The sequence below is a fragment of the Trachypithecus francoisi genome, unplaced genomic scaffold (assembly GCF_009764315.1).
Source record: "Trachypithecus francoisi isolate TF-2019V2 unplaced genomic scaffold, Tfra_2.0 Lachesis_group14, whole genome shotgun sequence".
NCBI lineage: Eukaryota > Metazoa > Chordata > Mammalia > Primates > Cercopithecidae > Trachypithecus > Trachypithecus francoisi.
Window position 1 is genome coordinate 44,514,112 of NW_022681459.1, and position 10,832 is coordinate 44,524,943.

Here is a 10,832-nt window from a genome sequence, read left to right on the forward strand (position 1 = left end):
AGGGAAATAGAAATCATAACAACTGCAGTCAGCCCTCCATATCCACAGATCCCCATCCTGGGATTCAAACAACCAAGGAGAGAAAATATTCGGGGAAAAAATAGTAACAACACAACAATAAAAAGTAATACAGGAAAAGAAAAACACAGTCTAACAACTATTTACATAGCATTTATGTTAGAGGTGATTTAAAGTATACAGGAGGATGTGTGAAGGTTATATGCAAATACAATAACATTTTATATCAGCAACTTGAGCATCCATGGATTTTGGTATTCTCGGGGGTTCCTGGAACCAGTCCCCTGTGGATACCAAGGGATGACTGTACTGTAATTTTTGCATGTTTATCTGAGGTCAAGTGCTGTTAAAAAAAAAAAAAAAAAAACAGGAACAACAACAACTCTATGTGTTTAGGAACATTTGAGGGTCCGACTCTCATTTTATAAAGAGGAAAGCGGGCTTAGAGGGGGAAAGTCTGCCACCCAGAAACACAACTGGACAGTTAGGAGGTAGAGGGGTGACTCAGACCCGGTTGTCCTGTGCCTTCAGTCTCTCCATTGTACGGCCTCTCCTAGTTGGGTCAAATATAATGTCCCAGGCTATGACAGTTGACACAGAGGTGAGGTCACCAAGAGATACTTCCCATGGGTCTCCACCTTGTTGAGAATCTGTAGATGGATCATACAACAGCAAGATGTAGCTGCCCCCTAAGATCCTTTCGAGAGCTAATGTTTGTGAACAAGATAAAAAGAAGTTTCCGATCCACACTGTACCTTTCAGCAAATCAGGCAGCATTTATGAAGTGCCTACTGTATGCAGAGCCCAGGGCTTGTCACCAAGGAAGGAGCCAACCCTGGCGGAAGGCTTCTTTTCTTGGGCGGGGGGGGGCCTGGTGAGTCATCAGAAGCCGGACAATGGTCCCAAACACTGAAAACATTGCTGATGTGTTGGATGTGTTGGAATACCACCCATCTGTTCTGCAGGGATCAGAAGTGTGGAAAACAGGGCACCTAAATCTCATGTATTTGATTTTGGACTGTATTTTTAGTTTACTGTTGGCAAAGTTTTCATTCAATTATGCATGATTACAATTGCATATCACTCCATTTCTTTGAAAAGAATCAAGGTCTTCCCGCCATCACTCCTGCCATCAAAGTGATCTTTGAAAAATTAGAATCTAGGATCTAAGTTCCAATGAATAAGATTCTTTTGGGGACCCTGAATTGTAACTCAGGGCTGGGAAGCATCAACGTAGCTCCCCAAAGCTCAGTGTATTTCCAGGTAATGAGTGGACCCGGGCAGATTATACATTTAATATGCTACCCACTGGCATGTTAAAAGGAAATCACCCCAGTTTTCAGGATGTTTGAGAATTAAAAAAAAAAAAAAACCAAACTTACCCTTGTTTAACATTGGATGCACTAAATGAGCTTGGTTTGAAAAGATTCAACATTTAGTGTTTTGTTTGAGAAGCTGCATCATATGCATGAGCAGATTTGTAAGTCTAAGTAAGGAAAAAGCAAACCTGAGTGTTTATCACGCTGTCATTTCTCATTCAGGATTCCTGAAGTATTTATTAAAAATTAAAAAAAACCATAAAATGGTAAGGAACTCATGGCACTATAGCATTCACCTTAAGCAATAATGCTATAGACTTTTTTTTTTTTTTTTTTTGAGATGGAGTCTCACTCTGTCACCCAGGCTGGAGTGCAGTGGCTTGATCTCAGCTCACTGCAACCTCCACCTCCTGGATTCAAGCGATTCTCCTGCCTCAGCCTCCCGAGTAGCTGGGATTACGGGTGCTCACCAACACGCCTGGGTAATTTTTGTATTTTTAGTAGAGATGGGGTTTCACCGTCTTGGCCAGGCTGGTCTTGAACTCCTGACCTTGTGATCCACCCACCTCGGCCTCCCAAAGTGCTGGGATTACAGGCATGAGCCACCGCGCATGGCCTATAGACCTTTTAATCTTTTAATGAAACCACCTCTATTTATGACATCATTGGGATACTATCAAAATATTGTTAGCTTTACAAGCTGACATCAGTAAACATTTACTGAGTTGCTGCCTTAAACCTGAACCACACACCTTTGTCTCGCGTAAATCATATGTGGCTCTATTTCTTCCTCACAATGTTATTGATAGAATTTATGGGAGCGTGCCGTACAACAAGTACGCCTGCAGTTCATCAGCATTCAAAATCAATTCTGTGTTGAGGGAACAGCTTTGCCGTTTTTCCATAGCAAAACGTTGCTTTCTCTGCAGTTTTCCTTGAAACATTATAATTTGAACTTTGGTGTGTGTTCCTTTACAGCCATTTTCCCCTTGCTTCTAGAATATCATCAAAGAAAGAAAACTGAATGCATTTTCTTTTTTAACTTGTTCTAACTTGGTAGTTTTTGGTATTACTACTTAAGAAATCACAAAATAATTTGAATTTTGAATTTCTGTTTTTACGGTTAGCAAAATTTACTGACAATGGAACAGATTCTCTCTGTGGAAGAAACTCAAATTAAAGACAAAAAATGCATTTTGTTCAGAATAAAAGGAGGGAAGCAATTTGTCTTGCAATGTGAGGTGAGTTTTTATTTTTTCTTAGGTGAATGTTAGAATAATGAAATGTTCAGCAAAGTTGGCTGCCTGGCTATAAAAGATTTTCTTATGCCATGTTTTATCACTTACAGACTTAGTAAGAAAGCCCCAAGGTACAAGGTTTTCAGCAAATTAATCGTTATTTTTTAAAAAGGCAAACATTATTAGAAAATGGAAGGAGGATGTACATAAAATAATGTCATTACCCTATCAGGAAAATCTGCTCAGTATTTAATGGGGCCTAGAATTTGATTTGTTCTATAGCTTTGAAGATTTTTCAGCATGTTCAATGTTAAGGTTTATATATTTAGATAAATATAAGACAGCAAGCTGAAATGCCATCTTCTCTAAAGGAAAATGCCATCTTTTCCTCAAAGTTACGTTGTAACACAAATTTCATTCCTGGACACTTTGCGACTGGTGTACTAGTGTGTGCCTGTTTTAAGAGAGCATATTTAGAGAAATAAACAGGTATTAGATGCAAAAAGTCATTTTTACTAACATCATTACATACATGAATATATATTTTAAAATTTTTTTGTCAAAACTCCTTCCCCTATATTATTACAGATTTCAGTTGTTTTAGAAATCAGAGATAATCTCTAAAAAATTAAAGGCAGTACATCTCAGAGTGGGATTGTACTGGAATCATCTGAAGGGTTTTAATGTGGCCTTTCCCTGCTCTTTTCAAGAGATTCTGGAGAAGGTGGCAGCGCGGCCCATCAGCTAGTAATGCCACTGGGGGTGGACACTTAGGGTGTGCTTCCTTCAGAGGTTCCAGGGACGCTGGTAATCAATAGAGGCACCCACCGCTGTTGGCAAAGTGGGTGAGCCCGTCACAACGTCTGCCTTTGTGTTCCCCCTCAGAGTGATCCAGAGTTTGTGCAGTGGAAGAAGGAGTTGAACGAAACCTTCAAGGAAGCCCAGCGTCTCTTACGTCGAGCCCCGAAGTTCCTCAATAAACCTCGGTCCGGCACTGTGGAGCTCCCAAAGCCATCCCTCTGTCACAGAAATAGCAACGGCCTCTAGCACCCAGGAACAGGGAGGGTCCTTGTGGAGGACACACCAGGGTCTCAGCCTTTTAGGGTGAACGAGGATGAGGCATCTGATCTATTCGCTACCGGGACTCCTCCAGGCTCCCGAGAGGAGTCGGGACCCTTCGGCTCAGGGTCAGCTTAGCTCCCTGCCTTGTCACGTTTGTCCACATTCAAAACTACTGAAGAAATAAAAGTTCTTTTTCTTTGCTACACACTTTGGTACCTATGAACCTAGAACTTGAAGTGACTCCCACTTATCACGTAAATTTTTATGTCTGATATCAAACACATCGTAGACTTTCCAGGATGGAATTTAAAGATGTTCAGTGTTGGGTAGCAGATTGCCCTAAGCATTGCTGCGTTTGATCTCTAGTCACTGCTGATTGTCTGTGTCTTTGCTCCATACTACTGGGGGATGGGCGAGCCGCAGTGTGTTTCCTTTGCACACTTCACAACTGACTTCTTGTCCTGGGGTTAAAAGTTGAAGATATTTCTGCACTCGGGCCCTCCTCTGGGAGCCGCACCCACGTGACTGCCCTGCCTCTCACCAGTCTGTTCCGGGGCCCCCTCGGCCAGGTGGGAATGATGGACACGTACTCTCCAAGTGTATGGATTAAGTAGTCATTGAAGGCATTCATCCGTCCATCACTGGAAAGATTTACCATGATTCTGAAGGACAGGCAGTGGAGTTTTAGGTTTCAGGGGCAAGAGCAGTTTTCAGAAGTCTTTGAGTCCAGTGTGCACGAGTCGACAAGCAGTACCTGGCGTGCAGAAGCACTCGTGGGTGAGTCCATCTCGGGTCTCGACAATTAGCAGTTGTGTGACAGTCATTCTGGTTCCTTCTGCCTGACCCTGGGGGACATATCAGAAATGGATGTACAAAAGCAGGTCTATTTTACGTTGTAGTATAATTTAAGATGAATTGTATTGAAAAAATGCTGAAGAATGAATGTGTCAAAATGGGTTAACTGTGTATATTGATGTTCATGTCGTCATCCATGTGTCATGAATGAATGATACTTTGCACTGGACTGTACGACCTTGAGGACCTTAGGGCATGAAGCCTTTTTCCTGGTCCCTGCAGCATCTATCTGCCCCATGAAGTTTGTTTTCTCCCACTGCCTCCAGGCCCCATTGATACCCCCAAATAGATGCTGGGTTATGAGAACCAGCGAAGTCCCCCATGTCATCAGTCTTAAAAGAAATAATTTTACAAGTCCACGTATTTGTCCCATTCTTGGAGTAGTTTTAGTGTGTGTCTTTACTAACAGTATAAACCACTTGACATCATAATTGTCTGCATCCTGTCCTTGATATTTTTAACGGTTCCAAATCTTTGTTTTTATATTTGTGTGCTGTGTTCATGGGCAAAGTAAGTACTTTTTAATGCAGTTATTTTGAGAGTTTGGAAGATAAATTACCAAAAGAGTCCATTATTTCATAAGAGTTACTTTGCAAAAAAAATGTGGGGGTTTGTTGTCTATCTTAACTGCTAGTTGGGGTTTAAATTAACGTACATTTTCTACTATCTGTTATTTCCAGTGTGGGAGGAGGGACGTACTACTTATATGCATTCTCCTTACTTAAAAAGGAAGAATAGTATTCAAATTCTATTTAAACACACACACACAGACACACACACACACACACACACACACACACCCTAGAAGCAGAAAAGCCTTTGTTCTTAAAGAGTGAATGCCTTCCCAGCCCTGGCTAAGTATAGCTGTTACTGATGCCATTCCTGTCTGTATCCCAAGCTCATAGGTTCTCAGCATGTGCAGTTGAGGATGCGCTGGGCCTCATGCCTGTTCTCCAGGATAAAGGGCCTGCTGTTGACTCCACCAGGGCCTGGGCTTAGCGTCTAATGTCTTGTACCTAGGGCATGAGCTACACAAATGTGTTCAGAAAGATTATTCAACTTTCCCACACTTATTCTAAAATTGAGCTGATCCGCATCTCTTTCAAAAACTAGAATTTCTGCTCTAAGAATAGAACATAAGGCTCCTCTGCCTTTTAGAAAAGATATATGAATTGGAAAATACCCTGAAAGTCCTTTTGCTTCAAACAAAAGTGTAAACTTTTACACTTCCCCAACTCACATTTGATTTGCAATGATATGGTTGAGAAGTACATCTAGATGTCATTTTATTTAAAGTCCTTTGTAAGACTAGGTTGAGCTGCTTCTGAGGGCAGCCACCCGTTGTGTTGGGGTCTGGTTTGAATGTCTTCTGCCAAAATGTTGTGATGGAGGTGTTTCTGCCACCAGACACAGGATACCGCTGTGCCTGCACTGGGTTGCCTGCGTGGCCAGAGGAAAAGTCAGTTGGATTAAACATCTTGGTATACTTGGCTGATATTTTTTTAAATTTTTTAATGTTTTGGGATAGGGCCTTGCTCTGTCACCCAGGCTGGAGAACAGTGGGATGATCATGGCTCACTGCAGCCTTGAATTCCTCGGTTCAAGCAATCCTCCCACCTCAGCCTCCTGAGTAGCTAGGACTACAGGTGCATGACACCTTTCCTGGCTAATTTATTTTTTGGGTAGAGACAGGGGTCTTGAACTCTTAGGCTCAAGCGATCCTCCTTCCTTGGCCTCCCAAAATGCTGGAATTAGAGATGTGAGCCACCATGCCCAGCCGTAGTACTTGGATGTTTTAGAAGGTTTTCCAAGTGTTATGTAAGTCCTAGATGTTCACCCTTCTTACACTCCAACTATTAAAAAGGTCAAAATTCAGCCTACGTTTTTTCATTATTTTAGATTTCTGTGGTTGGGATATTTTAACATTGATGAGAAAAATAATTGAGTTTGATATTTTTACAAAATCATGCTGTAATAAGTCTTGATTTCATGATTCAAAAGAATCAACAAAGCCTAAAAATAATAGATTACTTTAAGCTGCTATGTAAGATACATATGGAATAAATTAAAAACTTATGTGAATCCAGGTTTATTATTTTTTACCTAAAACACTTTCTTTGGTTCATTCATGCCCTCATGTCATGGGGGCTCATTGGTTTATCTTCTTTGTCATATTTAAGTGATTTTTCAACAAAACTTCTAGAAGTCAGCTTATTATGTCAACGTTCACGCAAAGTGCTCATGCCTCTGACTGGTCCATTCACTGACGTGACAATTTCAAATCCTATGTTCACAAAGAAGGGGCCAGCCGGGCGCCACGGTGGCTCACGCCTGTGATCCCAGCACTTTGGGAGGCCTAGGGGGGCGGTTCATGCGATCAGATCGAGACCATTCTGGTTAACATGGTGAAACCCCATCTCTACTAAAAATGCAAAAAAAAATTAGCCAGGCATGGTGGCAGGCGCCTGTAATCCCAGCTATTTGGGAGGCTGAGGCAGGAGAATGGTGTGAACCCGGGAGGCGGAGTTTGCAGTGAGCCGAGATCGCACCACTGCACTCCAGCCTGGGCGGCAGATCGAGACTCTGTCTCAACAAAAAGAAAAAAAAAAAAGAAGAGACTAAATATCCAGTGAGATGCACCGAGGAAAGGAAGCATTTTGCTCAAGACAGCAGCAGCAACCAACAACGGTCTGTTTGTTGCAAACAAGATGTAGCTTGATTTCTGGTCTGACATACGCCATCTGTGGATATTAGAAACAACTGTTTGAAGGCCACATTGGCCATCCACAAAGTAATGTTTACCAATTAACAGGGATTTAACTAGATTAAAAAGATCAAAGTGTGGTTTTGCTCTGCTTTTTAAAATTTCACTCGGAATTTGTAGCTGGGCCAGTTCAACACATTTTACTTTTCAGTGGAATTGATTTTTCTAATGTTTCAGAATTTTAACATATCAAGAAGAAAACAACGCTCTCAAAGTCTGGCCTTTTTCGCGTGATGTAAACCTATAGAAATGCTTTGAAATGTGCTGGGGTAAGATAAGAGTTATCTTGTATGATTTAATCGTATGCAGTGTTGTCTCAGTTATGTTCGGGGAAATGTTTCTGTGTCATTCAGAGATGCTTGATGAATTCACACCTCCCACCCTGAGCGAGGGGTTGACTTGTTGGGAAATGATTTGGGCTTCACTGGGATCTGTGACAGGTGGGGGCTGGGCTGGGTGTCACAAAGAGAATAGTGGTAGAAATGGGGCGAAGGAAGAAAGAAGTTGCTGGTAAAAATCATTACACCATAAAGCACCAAGGAAATAATTGAGTTAAGATAGGTGAAGTTTCCCCCCCGCCGACCCCGTAACAGGAGATTTTTCCTTATGAGAATGATTCTAAGACTTGGTCACTTTGTTTTTGGATGTGGAGCTGCTGAACTCATTCAGAAGCTATTTGCTGTCTGTCAGGACCTTCTGAAGAAGTTCTTTTGCCTCTGCCTACCCTCTGGCACCCTCCCATGAAGGCACAGGTGACCTAGAGCTAAAGCATTACCGGGCCATCTCCCAAACACCCTGAGTGTGTGTGTGCACTTTGCAGCCCCCGAGGTGGAGAGGCAGTGTCTGGATCACTGTGAATTCATTGCCCCATTGGTCAGTTGGGGACACTGTTACAAATCCATTGTAGTCCTGGTAAAACTGTCAGAATAACAGGCCTCTTCTGTTCTGCCCTGCTCACTTCTACGGTGAGTTACCAGCCTGGGCAACACAGCAAGACCCCATCTCTACAAAAAAATTTTTTAAAGTAATTAACAGTTTAAATTTTTTCCTAAAGATTTAACGTGATTTTTCCCTCCTATGTAACGTTTACTGGAGAGACTTGAATTAATTATTTAAACTCATGTTAATATGATTTTTTAAAAATCCAGGTCACATTTTAACAGTTTATTATGGAACAAATGAAATTTGAACTCTAAAATGGTACTCCTTGGCTTCCTCAAGTCATAATGAACTTTATATTTTCTTTGTCCTTAAGGACTAAGATAGTTGTTTTATTTTAGCAGAATAACAGAGATTACCACTCCTGCAGGCCCCCACCGCTGGCCCAAAGGGGTCTTTCTGACCTAGCTGTGTTAGCATCGATTGAGAAATGCAGGGTCCTAAATTTTAAATTGCCTTTCTTAAAAACACAAAGAAACTATAGAAAATGGGTTAAGAGTATATGCATTTCATCAAACACATATAGAGAAAAAAAATCCTTCATTTTAGAGTTAAATAACTCAGCTTTGTATAGCAGAGTTAGCTCTCCAGTATCTAACAATCTCAAAATCATCTCTGAAAACTGGTAACTATGCTTCCATTTTTAATTTTGTTCTAAATATCAGATGTCTTTGATGTAAGGGTAGGGAATGGAGAAATATTTTCAATTGTGTATTTGTATTACAAAGAACTTGAAATTTACTTTCTTAGTTGATTATATTAAATGATGTATATATTATATGTGGTTTATAAGCTCAACACTGGCCATTTTTTTAGTTTTATTGTTAAATGGTATTTTTCTATGTTTAATTATAATAGATTTGGCTTTTTCTGGATAGCATAAAGATCACTGAACTATATATATATAAGAAATAAGAGTTCTATTTTAGCACAAAAGCATTTTATATTATTTATTGAATCCATAAGTTTGTTTTCGTCAAAAACATTCCATATTATTTCTGCTCCTTTTTATTTGTATAGTTTGTTATTTAAAGATGGCAGTCCTTCCTGTTCTTAATACAATAAAATGGAAATAATGCATATAGCAATGTGGCCAACATGTCTTCTCACTACCATGGACTGTTTTCAACAACAGTTGATCTTCTGGTCTGTGCTGAGAGGCGCATGCACGTGTTTTGTCACGTCGGGCAGCAAACCTGCTGTGAAATACTGCTTTCTTCTACCTCTTCAGAAGGCCTCTTGCTTGTTGACAAGTACCCCAAAGGCTTTATGCTGGACTGGCTATCTCATAAAAGGATTTCTGTAAGACTCTGCAGTGTCACTCCCTCAGAACCTAGGTTTGTTTCTAAAGCCACGGTATTGTCCAGGAGCCCCTGTGCGTGGGACAGGTAGCTATCCCTCCCATGTCGTTAGTAATCCTTTAGGATTTAAGGGACAACTGGACAGCATCATTCTTTCCCCTTATTGTGCCAAATCCCCACCATCAGCCTTGCCATTGCCTTAAGATTCGACTATTGCACCCAGTTACCCAACCACTAAACAGAAAGGCCACCTTCACTCTTTGAAAAAGACAAGCTGTGTTTAGAAACACTGCTTTTAAGAGTAGCACATTTGAGTGTGACTTTTTCCCCCCTTCACTATTTCAAAATGGTTTCGAAAATGGGGTCTTAAAGGTAAGCGCCCTCATGCATGACTGAAACTTTGTAAGAGGTCTTGTATCTGAATGGCCCCTTAAGGATTTATGTGAAACAGAATGAAGTCCTGTCTCTGTGAGAGAACGTGCCTCCTCACTCATTTGTCTCTGTCTGTTTTCATAGCCATCAATATAGTAACATATTTACTATGTTCTTGGCAAAGTATAATATCCTTGAAGAAAGAAATCCGTTTTCTATTGTGCATTGCTATACGAAGTGAAGCCAGTAAACTAGATACTGTAAATCTAGATATTGTACCTAGAAAAAAATATCATTGGTTCTATCTCTTTTTGTATCTATTGTGCCAGGGAAGGTTTATAATCCCTTCTCAGTATACACTGACTAGTGCACGTCTGAAATAGTATCCCACGGGAGATGCCGCTCCATGTCTGAGGCCACCTGCCCCGTGTGGGGCACACCACCATCAGCACCACCGTTTTTACAGTTACTTTGGAGCTGCTAGACTGGTTTTCTGTGTTGGTAAATTGCCTATATAAATCTTAATAAAAAGGATCTGTACAAAGATATCTACTTCCGTGTGCTGTTTTTCCCCTCAGTTAAAAGCTGCATTTCTTTACCAAGCTGTTAAGCTATCAGAAAGTGACTGATTGGAAAGAATCCCGACTCTGGGGAAAATTCACGCAGAGACTGATTTTATATAGAGGAAGAAGGGGACCGCCGAAAGCATTTCTGCTGATTGGGTGGATTGTTGGAGCGTAGCCAGTTTCACAGTTTCGGGGTTTGGGAGACCAGCGCTTGTGCCCCAGAATAACACGTTGCAAACGAAGAGCCTGGAGAGCCCAGGCGGTGAGGAAATCCAGTGGGTCTAGCTCATCTAGAAGCTATTCCATGCTCCCCAGCCCACCACTGGGGGACTTTAGATTCTCTCCCAGAAGACAAGACCCCTTGCTCCCTATCCCTGTTCCCACGGAAATGTGCTGAG

At 41.2% G+C, this 10,832-nt stretch overlaps 1 protein-coding gene across 4 annotated transcripts in view; it reads left to right on the plus strand.

Moving 5' to 3' along the window:
* GRK3 (G protein-coupled receptor kinase 3) overlaps nt 1–10,414 on the plus strand; it is a 173,596-nt gene extending 163,182 nt beyond the window's left edge. For 3 of the 4 annotated variants that reach the window (XM_033233053.1, XM_033233052.1, XM_033233054.1), the window contains 2 exons: nt 2,465–2,578; nt 3,461–3,842. In XM_033233053.1, coding sequence (XP_033088944.1) covers nt 2,465–2,578; nt 3,461–3,622 — 276 coding nt within the window. In that variant the 3' untranslated portion in view covers nt 3,623–3,842. Of the gene's footprint in view, nt 1–2,464; nt 2,579–3,460 lie in introns of all 4 variants that reach the window. The other variant, XM_033233051.1, reaches the window with a different exon arrangement.
* The last annotated feature ends 418 nt before the right edge of the window (nt 10,415–10,832 follow it).